Source organism: Lemur catta, chromosome 6 (genome assembly GCF_020740605.2).
Source record: "Lemur catta isolate mLemCat1 chromosome 6, mLemCat1.pri, whole genome shotgun sequence".
NCBI lineage: Eukaryota > Metazoa > Chordata > Mammalia > Primates > Lemuridae > Lemur > Lemur catta.
In genome coordinates, this window is record NC_059133.1 from 94914642 (window position 1) to 94936217 (window position 21576).

At 46.5% G+C, this 21576-nt stretch overlaps 1 protein-coding gene across 1 annotated transcript in view; it reads right to left on the reverse strand.

The window, feature by feature from the left end:
- Positions 1–14074: 14074 nt before the first annotated feature.
- Positions 14075–21576, reverse strand: part of GALNT8 (polypeptide N-acetylgalactosaminyltransferase 8) — a 49232-nt gene continuing 41730 nt past the window's right edge. The window contains exons 10-11 of the mRNA XM_045554546.1: positions 20845–21012; positions 14075–14237 (exon numbers count right to left, since the gene is read on the reverse strand). Coding sequence (XP_045410502.1) covers positions 14085–14237; positions 20845–21012 — 321 coding nt within the window. The 3' untranslated portion in view covers positions 14075–14084. The remainder of the gene's footprint in view (positions 14238–20844; positions 21013–21576) is intronic.

A 21576-nucleotide genomic window follows, 5' to 3' on the forward strand; every position in this document is an offset into this window, starting at 1 on the left:
TCTGATTTAATCCACCCCTCCTCCCCCTTATCAGTTCCGATTCAGTTCCCATTGTAATCCTCAATGAGAGGAATTCGTATATGTGAGCTGCAGACGGGGGCAGCAATTTGTTGGAAAAGAAGCAGCAAAGGAAGATAAGGAAGGCCAAGGACCCCACCAGTGGAGCCAGGAGGCAGCGCTGCGTCTGTCAGACAAAGAGCTCTTTCCAGGGGTGCCAAGGGCTAATGGGCCATATTTTCTTTTGAAGTATTTTGTTTTTACTGATACTAATGGACTATTTCTTACTGAGTATTTTTCCTGATACACTCTAAAAGAAAACATTGAGGAGGACTGCTCTCACAACCCACAATTTCCATTTCCTCCCTGAATCCTCTGCTGTTCTCTGAGGCACACTTTGCAAAGTTAAAAAAAAAAAAAAAAACACTCACGAACACTTACTGCATACTAGGTACTGCCCTAAGCATTAGCACTTACTTATCTAATTGAATTCTAGGAACAAGTTTATTTTCACAGCTGGATAGCTGCGTAGGCTGACCAGTTGTCCCTAAACCATTTCCCTTTCCTCCTGGGCTCACAGCCGGACTCCATTCCCCAGCTTCCCTTGCAATTAATTAGGTGCAGTCATGTGACTGAGTTCTGCACACTGGATTGTGGGCAAAAGGGTTATGGGTCACTTTCTGGCCTGGCCCATAAAACTGTGCAAATCATAACATTTTCTCTTCTTTCCTCTTCTTTTGTCCAAATGGGGAAGACTTCGGGGACTGAGCGGGGGGAGCGGGGTTGAGAGAGCCACAGTGTGGGGGGTCCTGAGTCCCTGGCCACGGCTGGAAGACAGCTACGCAGAAGACCAGGAACATCCATGCCGGACTGTTAGAAAACAAGACCTAAATTTTTGCTGTGTTAAACACTAAAATTTTGGTTACAGCAGGTAGCCTACCTTGACTAACACAACCCCCAGTCTATTGATTATGAAATTGAGACTCAAAGAATTTATGCAACTTCACCCAGGTCAGATGCCGTTAGGTCACAGAACTGGGATTCACAGTCAGATGCTCTGACTAAAACCATAGCTTTTGCCACCATCCCACAGCTGTTTCATAACTGCTTTCAAGGAAGCAAAAAATCTGCTGAGATAAGCGTCGGTTCATACAAACGCATTTACAGATCATTGATGCTGTCCTAATTAGGACTTTAATGAAGATGGCTCTGGGGAAAAGAGATCTAAAGCAGGGAGGTAATCGGGGCCAGATCCTGGGCATGGGAGGTGATGCTGCCAAGTGACCTCAGAGGACCTCAGAGAAGCCTTAGCCAACAGGGGCAACGCAAGCTTAGGGAGGTTGGCAACAAGGGCAGAAAATGGCTGCACTGTGCTCATGTTAGAAACAGGTAGACCACGTGTGTCCCCTGGAAGGAAGGAAGCCATGGACATGCAAGGTAGACTCCTTGGGAGGTCTTTGTGCATAGCCAGCAGAGCAGCCCACTGTCACTCCTTTGTTTGGAATTTTTCAGTCACTTCCCAGTGGCTAGAGCCTAAAATCCAGCTCTGTAACTTGCACTCAAGGGCCAATATCGTCTCCCAAAGATGGAAGGGGTCAGGAGCAGGAATACAGGCAGCCTCTAGAAGCTGGAAAAGGCAAAACAAACAAACAAAACAACAACCTAATTCTTCCCTGGGACTTCCAGAAAGAAACACAGCCCCATCAATCCCTACCCAGGCTTAACTCTCTCCCTTAAGGGAAGCACAGGTAGGGTGTGGGGAGAGCATGTTACGCTCCAGCAATTGGGACTATCTTAACTTCCAGAGCACACCATGGCATGCTGCCCAGGTCTTTCTTTGCAAATGTTATTTCCTCTGCCTAGTCCTGCATCCCCAGTCCCAGCCTCCATAAAGCTCAGGGCAGATGCCATCTCGTTCTCTACTCTGGGTCCAATGCGCCTCCTCTGTGCCCTCACAGTCCCCTCTGCACATGTGCATTATAGTGACAGTCAGATTGCATTGCAATTGTTCATTCTTGCCTCCTATTATACGATGTACTGTGCATCTTTGACTTCCCAGCACCTGGCAAGCACCTGGAACACAGCAGAAGCTCAATAAATGCGGTATGAGTGCATAGGTAGATGGTTGACTAAACAGAGTTCTGAAGAAAAATTACTTGGCACTGTGGTAGGCAGAATCCAGTAATGGACTTCCAAAAACTGTCTTTGTTTTAATCCCTGGAACTAAGTTAAGTTACATGGAAAAAATGGAATTAAAGTTGCTGACCTACTGACTTTAAGATAGGGAGATGGGGCTGTGCACAGTGGCTCACACTTGTAATCCCAGCACTTTGGGGCATCAAGGCAGGAGGACTGCTTGAGGCCAGGGGGTTGAGACCAGCCTGGGAAATATAGCAAGACCCGTCTCTAAAAAACATAAAAAATTAGCCAGGCATGGTGGTGCGTACCTATAGTCCCAGCTATTCAGGAGGCTGAGGCAGGATCACTTGAGCCCAGGAGTTCAAGGTTACAGTGAACTATGATCGGGCCACTGCATTCCAGCCTGGGCAGCAGAATGAGATCCTATCTCTTAAAAAAGGAAACAAACAAACGAACAAAAAAGATAGGGAGATGATCCTGGATTATTCAGATGGACTCAGTGTAAGCAAATGGGTTGATAAAAGATGGAAGAGGGAGACCAAACCATCAGTGTCAGAATAATGTAACATGAGAAAGATTTGACAAGTCATTGCTGACTTCAAAGATGGAAGAGGCCACGAGCAGGAACGCAGGCAGCCTCTAGAAACTGCAAAAGGTAAAAACGAACAAACAAAACAAAAACCTAATTCTCACCTAGGACTTCCAGAATGAAACACAGCCCTATCTACCACTTGATTTTAGCTCAGTGAGACCCGTTTCAGACTTCTGACCTCCAGAACTGTAAGATGACAAATTTAATAAATAAATTTAACTATAAGATAATAAATTTGTTTTGAGCCACTGTTTGTGGTTAATTTGTTACTCCACCAACAAGAAACTAATACAGATACTTTTACATTGCACACAAAGAAATTCCAAAGGAGAAAACTGCTAATCATTCGTCCACATTAATTGAATATCTTCTACGTGCAAAGGACCTGCAGGGGTACAGAGCTGAATCAGAGCGAATCTTGACCTTGCAGTCTATCCTTCCAGGGAATTTGGGGTGGGGAGGGGTGGAGCAGGTAATGATCTGCCACTAAAAGAGATTAGAAAGCATTGAAAGAAGAAGGGAGCAAACAGTAGAAAGAAAATAGGAGCTGAATTTCTAAGTAGGCCAATTGCCTCCGGACAGTAGAAGAGGCCTTTGAAAGCAGCCGCCCAGTCTGGCCTCTGGATCAGGCTATCTTGGGAGCCCAGAACTGTCTACCTTCCCAGTGATGAACCTATAGGAGACAAGGAGTGAGAATTATAGACTGCTAAAGCCAGAAGTCACTCCTGTCCAACCTCCTCATTGTACAGATGAAAGGGTGAAGACTCAGGGAGAGGAATACCCATCTTTATTTTGAAGCCTTAATCCTCACACAGTCATATGTCCCAGCCCTTGATTCAAGCTCTACGACAGTAATCACTGCAGGTGTCATAGAGTGCAGGTGGCCACCTATCCCCATCGTACTATTCCTTGAGGCAGAGGCTCTCACCCATTTTTCAAATTCCGCTTAACAGTGACTAATACACGGTAATTGAAAAATTTAAGTGTTTATTGAATGAATTAATGTAAGATCCAGACAAGAAAAATCAGAAAAGCAGAGACTTCCTAACTCATGGTGCCAGGGAAAAGAGACTAGTAGCAATTTTTCTTCAATAAATATTAATTATTTTATCATCTAAAACAAAGTTATGTTATAATGAAAACTATTCAAATGCATGCTTTTTGTGTTTTTCTAAGCCTATATTTCTCTTGGAAACCCAAGTTGTAGTCCTCATTTAGGGACTTCCCAGTTGTGTGAGCTTGGACTGGTAAATGAATCACTGAGAGCCTCAGTTTCCTCATCTGGAAATAATAACACTTATTTTGTTAAATTGTCTGGAGGATGACAAATAGTACTTGCATAGCTCCCCAATGCCCAGCACATAGTAGATGCTCAATAAATGATAACTCTCATGGCGTCTTTCCTTCTAGGTCAAGGTGCTTCTCTTTGCACTGAACAGCCAAAAACTGACCCCACTGTTACAGAGTGGTTCCAGCCCTGTGGGTTCCCTCCCACAGCACCTAGGAAGAACAGAACTCTTTTTTTCTATCATGCCTCCACCTATCTTTTATCTTCTAGGATCTGCTGACCCCTCTGCTGTGCTGACAAGCCGAGGGAGCCCTCTGCTCCCCACAGCACCTGTGCCGGACAGAGGTTCACCCCCACCAAGTGTTCTGCAGAGTTCTCCTCTGAAGCCTGCCCTAGAAACTTGTGTCTTTCAGCACATGACTTGTCTTACAGCCAGAAACAAGACACTAGTGAATCATGTTGGATTTCTACAATAAATACTAAATTTTAAAAATCAAGCTATAACTGTATATGAAGCTTGGGCACGATTTTAGAAAATATATAAATACATTCAAGACACACAGGTACAAAGAAAAAAGATGGCAAGGAAATAAAGAGAAATGTATCATTATTACCTCACAGTGGTAAGATTATGCATGGTTTTTATTTTTTATTTATCTATTTTGTGTTTTGGGCATTGCTACAATGTGCAGGTGTTACTTGCACAATGAGAAATAAAACATAAGGATTATTTATGCATCTGTTTCTCTGTGTAGCCCTCAGAGAGGAGGCCGTGGCTGGGTTTTCCTCATGGGCCCAGCACGGTTCCTCCCAGCCCCGGCCCCTCTCCTCCCTGCCCTTCATCCCATCCCGGCTGACGCGTTCCAGCCTCCTCTGCTCCCAGTTCCGCCTCTCGTTCACTCCTAGGCGCCCGTGGATCCGCTCAGGCCTGGAGCAGGCAGCGTCCATGCTCACCTGCTGCCTCACAGCTGCCCACCCTCCTTCCCAGGGGTCCTGCTTCCTTTCTGCACCGTTCCACTTGATTCTGCCAAGCGTGAGATAAGAAAAAATGAAAATTAGGACTGTAGGTGGGAAGGAGGGGGGAAAGAAAGAGAAGAAACCCATAACATGCAAAAGCGGCGTGACTAAATCCGGGCCTTGGTATATCTAGGCCACACATCCAGCAGCTACAGTCTCAACAGACGACAGAAAGGGATTCCAACAGTCCTCTCTTTCCTTTGACCCCGGCAGTAGGAGGCAGGTGAACAAGCGCCTGAAAGAGTAGCCAGCTGTCCCTTGTGCGAGGACACACACTCTCGGGAGGAAACACCACGTTGCAAGGTCCCCCCCAGACAGGAGCAAGAACACCCGACTCAAGGCGACAGTAATTCCCCTTCCCGTCCCCAGAGCCACACCTGTGGACAGCGTATTTACCTTGGCCTTGATGTTCTCTGACTCACAGGTTTAATTAAACGTTCTATCTGGCTCTCTGTCTTTTACTACACTTTTATTTTTAAATCCCAGTTGTGGCTTTAAAACTGACTTCCACACCCAGTCTAAAGGCCCATTTATAATCACAAATATCGGGGTGTGATGACAGAGTTAAAGGGATTACTTATTAAAATAACATTGTAAGAGAATCCTAATTCTCTACAAAGTTTTATTTGTTAAAACTCTGGATGTTTGTGTGTCTTCCTGTGGCTACTTCAGGGAAAAGAACTGCCAAATGGGGTTTTTCCACGTTTGACTCGAAAGGGGGCGCGGAGGGGGGAGAAGCTGAGCCTGGTTACGACGTTGGTGCCAACAGCAGGCTGGAGGGAGTGTTCACAGCCAGATTTTCAAATTCCGGTAACCCGGAGCCCGCAATGAAAAGACTCCTACAAATATCTCTCCCTGAGGCCTCTGGCCAAGAGGAGTGGGGAAGTTTGATCTCGTCTGGAGCCAGGAGCATCTGAGGCTGGGGTGGGGACAGGCAAGACAGGCAAGGGAGGCAGCGCGGTGCACTTTCAAGGCCCGTCGGAGGTGAAGTCTCTTCATTATTGCATTTGCGGGTCGCGGGGAAGCTGGCTCTCAAAGCCGTGGCCTGTTTACTGTACCACCCTGCATTCAGGGAGGCCTGGCCAACCGGTCTGTTCGCCTAGAGAGGCCCAGCCCGAGCCCAGCCACCGTCCGCAGGCATCTTGGCTGCTCTCTTGAGAACCTCCCTTCCTTGCCTTTTGGACGAAAGTGGCCCTGGCTCGCTTCTAGTTTTCCAAACTCCTCGGTGCACAAACAGGATGTTTGGAAAAGCCCGAGGTGGCCAGGGGTCTGCGTGTCCGCCGTGGGCTCGCACGTGGAGAGCGGCGTGGGGCGACGTCCGCGGAAGTGCTTCTGCCGGCTCCCCCCACACAGCCCCTCTCTCTTAAGAGTACTTGGCCGCAGAGACCTCAGACTGGCAGGGGTGAGGTAGGCGAGACGCCTTCACTTTTTAAGGGTGCTTCCTACGGGGGTCTTAAGGAGCCCTCCCTGTTCCCGAAGGGCTCCAGGAAGAAAGGCGAGTCCCGTAGGCGGGGAGGGCTGCGGTAGGACTCCAAGGAAGAATCCACTATGGAAAACCTATCCGTGATTAAAGGTCCACCGGGCGAAGTATTCATGAGTAAAGACTTCCTACTGTACCCCTGACCGAACAGAAAGACGCACAGCGCAGACTATGCCGTGCATCGACTGGCAGCCAGCGCCTGCTCCACAGGGCCAGGTTCAGCCCAGGTACAAAGGCCCTCGCGTCGGAGACTGGGTAGAGGCGAGGAGACCCTCGGGCCCAGTGGGAAAGGCACTGGAGCCCTCCTGCAGGAGGGGAGTAAGGGCAGTGGCAGCCACAGACAGGGACTCTTCCCCTGGCTCTATCACAGCCACCCCTGCCCGGCCAATCCCCAAGCTGAGCTACAGATGTTTTCACGCTGACCCACGCCCTGCCATTGCCAGAGGTCCCTGAGGGCTACCCGGGCCCCTGGGCCTGCTGCAGCAGCTACTGGAGGCGAGTGTGGCCCCTGCCCACCCACCCCTTCGCTCACCTGTAGGCCCTGCTGCCTGCTGATCCTGTCACAGCCGCACCTCCAGCCATGCCCGTCCTGCAATGTCCTGCGGTCCCCAGACCAGCATTGCCGTTGCCACCCTGTGGCCCCAAGCCAATGCTTTTCTGTCCCCTCGGTCCATCTCCACTGTCCCCTATGCCATGCTGAGCAATGCGTTCCAGCCATCCTGCCTGGGACCAGAGTGCCATCCCTCTCTTCTGCGTGTGACCTGGCCTGTGGCTCTGGCTGGGCAAGAGAAGCCCACAGGGGATTGGCAGAGCCCCGGGTTTAGAAAGCAGAGCACCTGCGCCTCGATTGTCTGTACCGCAGAATCTGTAGCACCCACCGAGCACCAGCCCATGGTGCCCACCCTGCCCGTTGTGCCAGCCTGCAGGGAAGAGGTTCTAGGAAGCAGGGAAGAGACCCCATGATAAAGGCTGGGGTGGGGGCTTTTGGAAGAAAGGGGTTCCACATGCTATGATGCTAGAGTTTAAGCTACTCTTGGATTCCCTTTGTTCCCACTGTTACTGCAACTGCATTCTTAGATTTTCCCCTGTCCCCACGGGTCAGAGGAAGCTGGGGGAAGGAATGTTGCTCCACTCCATCTTGGGTGAATGCCCTCTTCAGCAGAACTCTCCTGCCCCAGAGAGAAGCTCTTGGAGACTAAGAAATCACTGGAAACTAATTGTTGGAGATTGCTACTGTCATGAGAGTCACTGTGACCCCAGGAGGGGCCCTGCAGTCACTGGTTGGGCCACTGTCTACCTAGCCACACCTCTGCCAGCCAAGCACGGCAGCCGCACACACGGCATGAGAAGACCACTAAAGACTGCATGGAAACTAATTTTTCCAACAGCAGTTAAAAACACTTGGTTTAAAAAAACAGAAAAAGTACATATTTATAAAAGATACCTGGAAGATTCCTGTTTGATTGCTTGTTTAATGGAGAACCCAGAGCAGTAAGTTGAGGGAGACAGCCCGATAGGTTTAAGCAATGTTAGGAATTCCAACAGATTCCCAACAGATATTATTTTTGAGATGCAGGAAAGAAAAAAATCAGAACTCTCAGGAATTTCCCAAATCATAAGTTATTCTTTAAGTATTTGTAAAATTAATTATATTCTTTACTCATTGTTAAGGATATCTAAAAAGTTGTTTCATAAATAAGAAATATTAAGTTTGGTAATATTTACAAAAACTGTGGTCTCTAGCAAATATTCAAATTCTGGAAAATGCCAGCCAACATTATTGTATATATTCAAATAATGTAACATTCACATAGCCTAGTAAGGTTAGAGCAGTGGTCAGAAAAAGACACGGTTGAAATTACCAGTTTAGGAACATATTTTGCTTTCAAAACTTGTTATTTCTTAGAACACCATTCATAAGATTTGTATGAATATTTGTATAAGATATATTAATATTATGCATAAAAATTTACTAATATGTATCTTATTTGCAACAATTACTCACCATTAAAGACAGATCACAAACACACATTTATAACATGGCTACTGTTGTGTATAAGGACGACAAACTGATTAGATCATGACTGCTTCTTCTTTTATTTTTTTTCTTCATACTCCTGTCCTGGTCTCTGGAAATATCAGCCTTAATCTTGGACTGTGTCGGTGTTTCCTGCTCTTGCATTTCCTTTGACATCAATGGAATCCTTCAAACCAGCAACAGCTCTATGTCGCTTGCAAAGCTTTAATTCTCACAGAAGAATTCATAAAAGCTCTTTCCCATTTTCCCAGTTTTTCAACTGATTTTTCTTGGAATTTTCTTGAATTTGGGATTGGAAAAAAATGGGTATTTCTGAGCACTGCTGGGAAGAAATTCCCATATAGAAAACTGGTCAGGCTGTGCTCCAGGACCATGGGAAGGCCCACCAGCGGGCTCTCTGGGAGGGGAGTAGGGAGCTTGGTGTAGGGGGATAGCTGGGACTTGGGGGCTGCAGCCAGCCCCCAGGACAAACCCCCTGTGAAAACAGGAAAGCATAAGCCCCTCTTCTTCAATTAAGCCTTGGCTAGAAAAATGTATCAGAAGCAGAACCAACAGCCTCATCGAGTAGTTTAAAAAGAACCTTTAAAGCGTAGAAAAAAGGTTGACAAGTTACTTTGAAAGGACAAGTCCTGACCTAGCCATTATGTTTTGTTAGAGAGAGAAGGAAAATATTAGGGGGTATTGACATATCTGTTTCCATTCATTGAAGTTAAAACTATACCTATTTCTTGTCATAAAGTTGAGTTTCTGCCTAGGTTTCTATCATACGGCTTTCTGGCAATATTGAGAGACTTGGTTTTTATAGTTCCAAGGATGGTAGACTTATAATCTTGATACAAGTTTGTTCCTTGAAACCATGTCTGTTAAAATGTTGGTGGCAGAAAACTGTGTTAAAATTACAACTTAACAACTTAAAGTCATGAGCAGTTGATTTTACCCACCAATCCTGGTGAAAATTAACTCTGCATGACATTTCAGACATAACTCTATTTCACTGAATCTCTGTAAAAGGAATTTACAAATTTCCTTAAATTTAGGAAATTAGCTAAAACCACATTTCCTATTGTGAAAATGTATTTCATGTAAAATAAAAGAACTCTGCAAGAGATCACCTGTGCAATGCCGGAACCTCAGTGTGTTAACAGCACAGCCCTGAGCCCTGTACCCCATAGGTCCCCCACAAATGAAGGAGTCGTTCCCCTGAAGAGAGGGCTGGGGTGCTCAAGACTGGTGTGGATAGCACTTAGGGCCTGGAGAAGAGGGACAAGCAGGCACATGATGGCAGTGAGTCTGAGTCTGAGTCTGAGTCTCCGGGCCCTGTTCCCTTTGAAAAAGTGCCAGAATCATAGGGAAGTAGAGGCTGCACTAAAGAGAAGACCAGACACAAGCTGCATCCCTGGGATTTCTGTTCGCAGTTGTGGGGAGCGGGAGGGAGAGAAACAGAGCCACTTTGTAATTTTAGTTTGGGATAAGTGGAATGAAAAGAGGAAACAAGCCTGCCACTTCAGGCCACCAACAGAAGAGCATTTTCTAAAGGTGAAGTGCAGTTCCTTAACACTGCTGTAGGCGTGGCTTAGCCCAGGAGGGGACAAACCAGCTACAGCGTCAGGAAACACAGAGGTAATATATGGTGGGGAAAAAATGGCCATTGCCATACTTCCCAGGGATTTGCACTCTGAGGCAGAGGGAAGAGGAATGGGTGGATCACGGTTCCAGAGATTCAACTCCTGGGAGCAAACAATTTCTTCTCTCTTGGGTTTTGGGGACCTTCATACTCCTAAGTCATCAACTAGCTAATATCTGTCATATTTACTATTGCTTACAAGGTAATATTAACTTACAGTGGAGCTCCAACATTCCCCAAAATCAGAGAAAGGCGTCAGTGAATAATTAACTTGGTTGCCAATGGTACAGTTTCTTGAGTGGACTAAAGGCAGTCACGGGGACGACCTCCATGTTTCCTGACCAGTGAAGGCTGGAGGCAGACAGTGACCAGAGGAGCAGAATTCCATGTAATGGGTAGGTGGTTTTAGGGCCAAGGAAGCAGATCAACACCCTGCTTGTCATAACTGACAGGCTGCCCTGCAGAACAGCGTTGCTGGAGGAAGCGCAGAACCTCTGGGAGGATGGAGGAGCCCAAGGAGCTTTATGTCATCCTTGCTGTGAATGTGAGAGAATTACAGATTGCCCTTAATAAAGCACAGCAAATTTGGATTAAGCTGCTATTGCTTACAGTGGTAGTTTATTAAGAAGAGATGTATACGTAGATAGGCACTTTTTGTTTGAGTTTATTTTATATCTTTTTATTTGAAACAATTCTGGACTTACAGAAAAGTTGCAAACATAGTACAAAGAATTCTTACACACCCTTTACCATTGATCCAGATTCACATACCCTGCTCCATCTGTCTGTCTGTCTGTCTATTCATCTACCTAAAAATCTCAGAGATAATGCCCCTTCCCCCACTCCATCCAATGGCTATTTTGTATACATCTTCTTATACTGCCAGAGTGCAATGATCAAAATCAGGAAGATGACATCAATACAGCACTATTATCTAATCAACAAAACCTATGCAAATTTCATCCATTGTCTACACTGTCCTTTATGAATAAAGGGGAAAAAATCCCCTCTGGTCCAGGACCACACAATACAATTAGTCATCCTGTCTCTTCAGTCTCCTTTAATCTGGAACAATTCCTCAATCCTTCTTTGTCTTTCATGACTTGACAGTTTTTGAAGCATATAGACTGTTTCCTTTGAAGAATGCCCCTCAGTTTGGGTTTAAGTTGTCCTCAAGATTACAGGTTCAGGTTCTGCATATTTGGCAGAAAACCCACTGAAGCTGAGTGTGTCCTTCTCAGTGCATCCTGTCTGGAGGCACATTGCATCCATTCGTACACTGTGACGGTGACGTTCATGGCCCACTTAGAATGATCCTTATTTATTTTACTGCTCAAATTTTCCCATATTTGGCCAGTGGAAGCCCCTTCAATCTGGCTGCTGTGGTTTTAGACATGTCCCCATCAACCTTTGAGCAGTTCCTTACTGATTAAAATAGGAATATGTCCCAGCCCCAGCCCTAAAATCGGCTATTTCTCCAAAGAGCCCTAATTCCTTTTACTGGAAGATATTTAGAAAGAAGATCTAGATGCTGAGTGCTAGGTATGCTCAGTGTGTGTGCACGCATGAAGGAATGTGTGCGTATTGGTTTAAAATATAGAAATATAGCTAAATTCACTTATTTTGTTTATGTTCCATTTTGGGTTTCAATCTTTATTGATTTTATGTATATTCTAACCATTTAACATGACTCTAAAAGTCAAAACTATAGGAAAAAAAACGTATGTTTAGAGAAGTGTCTCTCCCCCCACATCCCTTCTACCTTTTCCTGTCCTCAATCTCTTCTGCCCTATTCTCAACCACCGCCACCCATTGTAACCAATCTCATTAGTTTCTGGTTTATCCTTCTTATGCTTCATTGTGCAGAAATGAACAGATACATATATATTTTTCCCTCACTTGTTACCTAAAAGATACATACTATAGATGCTATTTTCCTTTTTCCACTTAGAATATACTGGAAATCACCCCATGTCAGTGCAGAGAGATAGTCCTTGTTCTTTTTTATGGCTGCATAATACTCCATTGTGTGGATGTATTTCAAACCATTCTTTGATGTTTGGCCATATGTTTTTTTTTTCCCCCAACATTTTTCAGTTACAATCAATATTGCAAAGAATTACTTTGTACATAAGTATTCTGTTATTTTTAGAGCTAAATCTCTAGAGGTGGAATTACTGGCACAAATAGAAAATGCACATACAGTATTTTTAGATATTGCTAAATATCCCTCCAAGAGGATGTACCACTCTGCATCTCTGCCATCAGTGTATGAGATTGCCTGTTCCCACAGCCCTGCCCACAGAATGTGCCATCCTACTTTGTAATTTTCACCAATTTAAGTGAAAAGTTATCTCAGTACGGTTTTGATTTGCATTTCTCTAACTATGAGTGAGGTTAAAATCTTTTCATATGTTTAAGGACATTGTGTCTTTTGTCCATTTTTCTATTGGGTACATACTTCTTTAAAACTTTGCTATGAATTGCGTTTCCCCCTCAATTTTCCAGGCAGAAGCTAGAAGTTATACATTTATCCTGTTCCTTTATTCTTTCATAACAAAATCTTACCCGCAGTAACGTGTTAGTTTTTGATATGGATGTGTTCATTGTGAAATTTTTATCAAGCTGTGGGTACATTTATGATTTTCACACCTACAAAAGCTTTTTTAAAATAAGTCTTAGTCAATTTGATTCTGTGCTAAATTATCAGTCTTGCCTGCCTAACACCTCAGGAAACCTAATGATTCCCAGGGTCATTCCCAAGTAGCCCTGACATGGGACTAACAAGAAAAAGTGGCCCTCTGAGGAAGGAGCCCTGGGAGCGCATTCTTTAAGGGTGAGCACAACACGACACACACACAGGGTCAGTCATCTTACCTCCTGTCCCACCACAGCACCCACTGTCACCAGCCTCCAAGACCTTGCCAAAAATTGGCAGCCCAAAATGTATCTTCCCAACTCACCAAGCAGTGGGAAGGATTTATCCAGTGGACAGGACCCTGGTTTTAAAGTCTTGCTGCAACCACCTCTTTGTGCCCAATAAGTGATGCCCCTCTGTTTCAAGTCACATTTCCGCCATGCTTTGCAGAGTAGTAGGAGGACACAGGTCATCAAGTCATTAAGTGCTATGACCTACATAGAGAAAGACTGCGATGGCCTGGACTCGCCACCATTCCCAGTGCACTGTGCCTTGAAGAGCAGAAATTCCTTGAGGTGCCTTCTTCCCTCTCCTCAGCCTCGGAGATCTCTTTGATATGAGAGAAGCTGGAAATCCAAATAAAACTGCTGCGGGGGGTGAATAGAGGAATTTTTTCAAGTAACTTGTCTATTTGCGGCATCTTTCAGGACAGTGCAGAAAGGAGGGAGAGTCTGAGCCACCCGAAGAGTTGTCACACGCCGGCCTGAGGACGCACAGTCCCTCGCGTGAAACGGCCCCTGGCAGGCCAGGGAGTCCCTGAGCAGAGGAGCCGGGGAGGAGGTGTGGGGCAGATGGTGACAGCAGCTGTGGGGAAGGAAGGCTAAACAGCGTGGGCAGAAACCAAAGACAAACTTTCATCGTCCTCATTCCCTCCCCACGTAGCAGACAGTGCTGGTTATTGCAGGGAGGTTCCAAGAATGGCACTTGACACATATCACGACCCTCCCCGGGAAGCTGGGGACAAGGCATCCGAGTTTCCTTGCCTTTCCCCAGCAGATGCACCGTGACACTCGCACAGGCCTCGCCTCCCCACGTCCTGTGAGCCACACGTCCTGTGAGCCACACGCCCAAGTCACCACACACACACACACACACACACACACACACACACACACACTTTCTTTCTCTCACCCTGCCCCACTTTGAGCAGTGTTGAGGGTAGAAGCCATTCCAGTTGCAAGAACCGGGGGCCACACACAGGCGTCTGGGGATCACTGGCTGTCAGTCCGGCCCCAGTTTCTGACGGTGTGCTGTATGCCCCACACTTGCCCGGTGCAGGTCTGCAGCACGAGCACGTAGCTGCCGGAAGGGTCCTTCTTGATCTCCAGACACCGTCTGGTGCCCCTGTTTATGACAGCTTTTCCCTGGACGGAGGGAGAGACAGAGTCAAGGTGTTGAAACGCCCTATAGAGCATCGCTCCCTACACTTGCGCTCCCTGCTGTGGTTTCCCATGTGCCTGAGGGGTCCCTCGACCCTCTGCAAGTCATCCAGGGGAGAAAAGGAAACCGAGTGTAGGATTAGACCACCCAGTGCTTCCTCAGCCAGCCAAGGCTCATGAACCAGGTCTGCAATGCTGCTTGGCTTTGTGTGACGTCCTCAGCCTCTCCCGAGCATAACACAGTGGCACCTTGGAGAGGTGTGGGCCTCTCAACTAGGCCCTCCTACCCACGTCCTCACCTGAGCCCGTGAACCCATCAGGCCACCCTCACCGTGTGTCCCTCTCCCTCCTCGGTGAGACCGTACTGTGGGCCTGAAGCAGAGTCACGTTCAAGATCTATTTTCTCCCCCGCGCTGGGGCAGCCTCCTGACTCCCCTGTCCTGAGGGCTGCACCAAGGTTTATGTTGGGGAACATTTTGGGCTTTAGTGCTGGAAGAGTCGGGGTTGAATCCCTGCTCACCACATACAAACTGTGTGGCCTTTGTCAACTAACCTAACGTCTCCAAGTCTCAATTTCCTCATCTATAAAATGGGTTTAGGGCCAATAATAAGGTTAAAAGGGGATTACTATTGATAGAGCATCTTGTACCTGACACACGAAACGTGCACAATAAATCTAAGTTCATCTCTGCCACTAGCCAGTCTGAGCGGGGCACAGGGAGGAAAGCTCATCCTTCTTGTTCCCGTGTGCTCCTCCCAGCCCCGCCAGGCACCTTCCTCCTTAGCTCCACGTCTCAACAACGAACGTTCTGCCATCTGTCCAAACTGCCACCTCCCTGGCCTGCCCTCCACTCCCAGCCCTCCCCCTCCCCAAACCCCGCCCCACCCTGCGCAGGAATCGCTCACATGATCTACATGAGTGCCTGGGTCAGGTTGTGTCCCCGTCATCCACCATCCTCTGCTCTTACACTTGTGCACAGCATCCGTCCTGATGTCTGGTGAGAAGCCCTGATCTCACTGTCCCCTCGGACAGACTGCCACCAGGGAGGGCTGCAGCTCTGACACCTCCAAGTCCCTGCTTCCCTCTCACCATCACCTCCCTGCCTCTCATCTTTTCTAATCACAAATTGCCCCCAACAAGCCCTGCTCCCCAACTGTGCCTGCCCCTGGCCCCCCTGCCCCGCCCCCTACCACCGCTGCTTCCGTGGGCCCCCATCCAGCATCAGTCACTCACGGCGGCTCTCCAGATTCCAGAATTTCGCCACCACCGTGGCCTTAGCTCCTGCCTCTGGGCCCTGCCTCCAGACCACAGGGCACTCCTGGACGGCGTCCCTGCCGCAGGCCTGGCCCCCAGACCAGCAGCCTGGCCTCAGGGCCTGGCTTACGCCTCAGGGTTCCACTTCCAGGCTTTCTCAGCACATCTTGTCCCTCGGTCCCCACCCCTTGAGGCTCACTTTAACTCCATGTCACAAGGACCACACTTGCTGCCAATCTGTCAGGTCCTCAGGACATGGCCTCATGAACTGTCTCAAAGGAGCTGCCCCTCCCCGTGTCAGCGGCCAGCAGCCCCTCTGTGCCCTGAGTCCTGGCCGTCCCGAGTGCTGGGGGCCACTCTCCTGTCTAATACCCTTCCTTTATCTCTCTCTCTTTGCAGATTCCTTTCCTACTGCCTTTAGATATATCCAAATGTCACAATGTTAGAGGGACAAAAAACCCAACCTAGACCTTACTGTACCCCCCTTTTCAACCAAGATTCAGGGCTTTTCTCCTTTTCAGAGTCAAATTTCCAAGCAGCGAGGCAGTGACACGCAATGGTTACTGTTCCGTGCTTGAGTCCTGGACATTTACTCTTCTGTGTGACCTTGGCAAGTTATTTGACTTCTCAGCACCTTAGTTACTTCCTAGGTGAGACAGAACCAATGATAATACCTCTCTCATAAGACCAAGTCTTACAAGGACTAAGTTAGATAACGTTCATCCCAACGCCTGCTACATAATACGTGCTCAGTAACTCTTGGTTATTATAATTCACTGTGACCTTTTACACAAAGCCAATGGCCTATTTTCTATTTTCTCTCAACTTCCCTGTGACGTGCGCTTTGACAGTGTTTCTCACACCCCCTCGTTTATTTTCCATTGTGTTCACTTGTATCTTACACATGTTTGCTTTTGTCTTTATTTTGGGGGAGTTGCCAGTCAGAGTTATTAAAGGATTTTGGGTTTTGTTTCTTTTTCACTTTTACAGAAGGATATGCTTGTTTTTTTAAGTTGGAAAATATACTTAAAAAAATTAAAAGCACTCATGACGGGATAACATTGTATATATGGTTTTTATATCTTGCTTCCTTTATATAAATTTAACATTATATACATGCATATTTTCCCATTTTAATCTTTTGAAATACATTTTTTCATAATGTCATTTCAATGGCTCTATAATATTCAGTTCAAGGGATGAGAAAAATCTCCTTTACTCTTGGATATTTAATGTTTCCCAATGTTTTGCTGTGATAAATATTAAGATATTCTCTGTATCAATCTTAGATTACATTCTATACTATTCCTTAAGTTAAGACATTGTCCTAAAAGAGAATCAGTGTCTTAAAGAGGGCATATTTAATTTGGAGTTCTGATTAGTGTCAGGCTTTTCCTGCATGGGGGCAAGTTGTTTCTGAAACTGTGCCAGTTTCCGTGCTCCCCAGCAACCTGTGTGAGCACCTCCTCCCGCCTCTTCCTTTGAACGTTAGAAGGCTGACCACACGCGTTCTGCTTTCTACTTCGTCCAGAGAGCCTCTTTGTTTTGTGAGCCGTCATTCCACCCGGAAGACAGATGACCTTCCCCAAATTCCCTTTTATGTCTGTGGCATCACTACTGTCAACACTCTGCTCCTCATTTCAGAGTCCACATGTCTCAAAAGGCCTCTCTGACTGGGATTCCCTCTCAGTGACTGGCGCTGGCCCTCTTGCAGTCCCCGGAGGTCATAACCTCCCATGGGTCACTCAAAACACAGAATCATGAGATTGCAAGAAAACAAAGGGATTATCTAGTCTCATCTCCCTCTCAGTTTCAAAAAATATCTTTCATAATTTTTTAGTAGAACGACTTCATAAGCTGTGTCTACAAAGTAGATAGAGCACAAGAGGGGCCCAATGTTTGATCAAATAGCATTTTCATCTGAAAGAATTTTGGTCCTAAGAGATGAGATGAATAGGAAAGGGTTAGGTAGAATGAATTAACTCATGACTAACGTAAAAGCAGGTAATACACCAGGAACTACATGATGACCTCCCTTTTTAACTTTAAGAGTTCTTGACATAGTGGCCATAGAAGGGACTCGGCCTGGACATCAGAGTGGCAGGGGGATTTCCCTGGATGTCCTGCGGTCCAGATCTCACATCCAGCCAAAATCTCTGTTCCAGCAGCAGCCTGTCAGCTGGGAAGGCAATCGTCCAAAATTCTGTTGGCAAGGCAACCTTCAACATGTCTGGAATGCATAACTATTTCTTTAGAATAAGTAGCATCTTTAATTCCCAGGAGATTTAGTATAACAGATAGATGTTAAGGGAATCAAACACACAGTATTTGCTAAAGATCCTGTGTATATTTACTATTTTTAAGTACTTGCTGTGTTTAAGAAAAATCAGCATCTTATAGATTAACCTTGTGATACCAATTTTAAAATGTGTAATTGAATAATTGAATTTGTGACATTATGTGGAAATTTTACTGACTTTGTAAACACTTTGAAACATTTAAGAGAACTTAAGAATTACTAAATTTAAAGTCAGACAATTGAAATTCTTAAGAAAGGATATTTAATGTATGAAATTTATAAATACAGTCCATAATGTTTAAGGGAATTTAATTTATTAAACTGTAAAAATCCCCTATAGAAGTGATTGTTAAAACTTGCTAGGCTTAGAGATAAAATAATCAGATTTGTATATAACTGGCATAAAGTGAATATAATTTTTTAAAACAAAGTAAACTTGTAGTAGTATTTTCTTCACATGAAAGATACCATTAAGGATATCACAAACTCACATCTACCATACCGGGCCTGCCAGGTGCCCGGACGTGCTCTGTGTGGTGACCCCTATTGGCAGAGAACTCACTGCCATGCCGTGCAGCCCACTCTCCTGCAGGACAGCTGACGCTGGGAGGCTGTTAGAAAGTCCTCCCCCTGCTCCCTGCATTAAGTCAAAATCTGCCTCCTTAGTCTTCAGCCACTGGTCTCCGTTCTGCCCTCCTGGGACACTATCTCTAGGTTCACCTCTCCAAGCTAATACCTCTGGGTCTGCCAATCTTCTTTCGTTCTTCAACCATTTGTTGCGTGTTCCAGGTGTAGTGTTAGAGAAAAACAACATGCAAAACCCAGGCCCTGCCCTGTGGCTGGCAGCCTAGCAGTGAGCAGGCAACTGCAAGAGTTACTGAGAAAAGGGCTTCAAGTGGGTCCCTGAGAGCACCTGGGAGAACCACTCGTCCTACTCCTGTGGGGTCACGGAAGGCTTCCTGAAGGAGACAATGTCTAGGGCCAGAGCAACACTTTGTAGTTAGCCTGGTGAAGAGGCGGAGGAGCGGAATAGCACCTGCCTGCAAAGGTGCCTCAGGTAAGAGGGGATGGCCTTCACTGAATTACATGTAGCTCATATAACTGGAGCTTAAGGCAAGAAGACAGGGACTAGGAAGACATTACCCTCCTCCCTCTTCTAATCATTATTGTCCAGTTCTGGGAGGCTTAATCTAGGACGCAAGAACCTTCTGAAATTATAAGCAAAATTTTGCACATAGGTGCATATGTGTGTTTTCTTGGAGAGAGAGTCCACAGCTAGCAGCGAATTCTCAAAAGGGTCATTAGCTTTAAAAAGTTAGGAATAGTTGAGCTAGAATGTCCTTCTCTCTTAAAATGTGGCACCTGAACCTAATACAGTACCAATGTGTGCAGGGACACGGTCACAGACAGAGCAGTACCACGCTCCCTCCACTGGGACATCCCAGGCCTACCAATGTAGCCTAAGAACACACAAGCTTTTGGAGTAAATTCACACGTAGACTGTGGTCAGCCAAGTCCCTCGTGTCATTATCATGTGCATTCTGCCCAATTCCCTCCGCCCTGTTCTTGGTCAGTTCTTGTTGAAGTTAAAGGCAGGGCTTTTACGTTAGTCCCTGTCAGATGTCATCCCAGTGCTCCAGAGTCTCTGGTGATTGTTAATAGTAAAGCGAATCGCAGTGGCTGACATGTGTTGAACACTCCCGTTGCTGGGTGCCGTGCTAAATGCTAACACACTCTTCCCACTGCATACCCCAACAGGTCCATAAAGGAGATACTACCTCCATTTCCTAGAGGAGGAAACTGAGCTTCAGAGAGAGCAAGGAGCTTGCTAAAGGTGACTAAGCTAGGATCTCAGAATGTAAAGGAAAAATAAAAATCTCAGGGCCCCCTAAAATTCATGATCTTAAAATGGAGAACTGAGCCTGAGAACTGAGTCACACAAGCACTGCCATCCTCTCCCCAGAGAGGCGCAGGGGTCGTCTTTTAAGAAGTGAAGGGGCGTAGAAAATGACTGAACAGGGTTTTTTGGTGGACAGGTTGTGGGAGGGAGGAAGGAAGCCCATTCCCCTGGCAAGGTGGTCTTGTTATGCAGACACACCTCAAAATAACAGCCCTGGGGAAATGTTTTCATTAAGGCCTTTCAGGGTGTCAGACTCGGCACCCTGTCCCAGACCCAATAGGCAGGGCCTGGCGACGTTTAGCAGAGATTCCCTGCAGGTCTCTCCCCCGGGCCCCACCTAGACAGCCGGACAGCACATTCCTGTTTGCCCACAGCCATCTCAAAATATGTCAAAGAAACGTTTTCTGGGGTAAAATATTTCTTATTTCCGTCAGCTCTTTAAAAAACGCTTCAAGATACACAGTCCCCATAAAATGAGTGTATGTCAATTATAACCTTAGGACTGTAGCCTAAATATCTCTTAAATATTGATTACAAGTTTATCTCCACAGATGCAAACCAAGAAGGGGATATGATCATTCATCTACCCACCCTGGGAAGACCCCAACATTGAGTATCCCTTCTACCCCTTTTTATGGATGTTCACCTTATCTCATGTAGACTTACTGAGCACCACATAGAACTTCACAAGGAAACCATCAGCTGTCTCACTGCTCACCTCCCTCACCCTCCCTTTTTCCTGTGCACCCCCTTTTTCCTTTAAATGCAAAGTTCCCAACCTCGTCTACAGAGAGCCCAGTCCATAATACATACTTGGTGAGCTGTGCTTTTCCCAGACACATCCTCCAACTCTTGGCTTAATAAGCCTCAGTTGAGTGTAACTCTCATTTTCAGGCACTTATTATTGAAGTTAACAAGCACAAACTCTCAGCTGTCAAACTATAACAACTCCAGTATTTCTCCTTTTTAACCACCCTGGCTTAGTCCAGAGACTCGGTTTCACACCCAGTTCCCTGTCTGCGGTCTTTTCCCTACACGCTGCCACCGAAATTAATTTCCCTAAAACTATCAGATCAAGTCTGAACCTCTCACACTGTATCTGAATATACTTTTATCCTTTAAAAAACATGCAACTCACCGGTTTAAAATCCCAATATAGATGCAGTCCCTTTGCAGCTGCCTTGGAACATGGCTCCAAAGTGGGCTTCTCCCTGTCTCCAGGGTCTGTCAGGCAGCGGTCGTCAGCATTTGTCTCTGCAACCAGGTATCCCACGTACAGCTCCCCGGTCAGGTGGTAGTAGACGTGCTAAACGAGACCAAGGCGTGGTAGGGGCGGGGGTGCAGGGAAGGCCCTCGCCTTACAGAGGGGTGAAGCCTACTCTTGAGTCCCTGAGACAGTCGCACAGGGAGCACTGGACTGTCCCAGGCAGCGAGGAGCCGCCTCTGCTTCCTACGCCCGCCCCCGTTGATTCCAGGGAGGAGGGCAGGGGACACTTAGCCTGCTTCCTTCCCCACAGGGGCTGCGACAGCATCCTGGCTCGCGCAGGTGAGGGAGCTTGTCTTCAAAGAAAAAAACACAACTGGACTTCAGAACTGTGAGCCCCAGCTATGGGCTCCTCGGGACACCTCTGAAGTCCCGGCCTGCCACAACCTTGCTCAGTGAGCTCGGACGGGTAGCTCGTTTATATGTCACCATTTTTTCACGTACGTGGAAATGATATCTATTGTGTATACCTCAAAAGGTTCCTGTGAGGGAACGTGCAAGGTAGGGCACCAGATAGGAATATTTTCTGTAAAGAATAATTCCCAGGGCTGTAGCCTCCGTTTGGTGCCAGAGCTCTTCCGTCCCTTGGAGAAACTTCCATTCGTC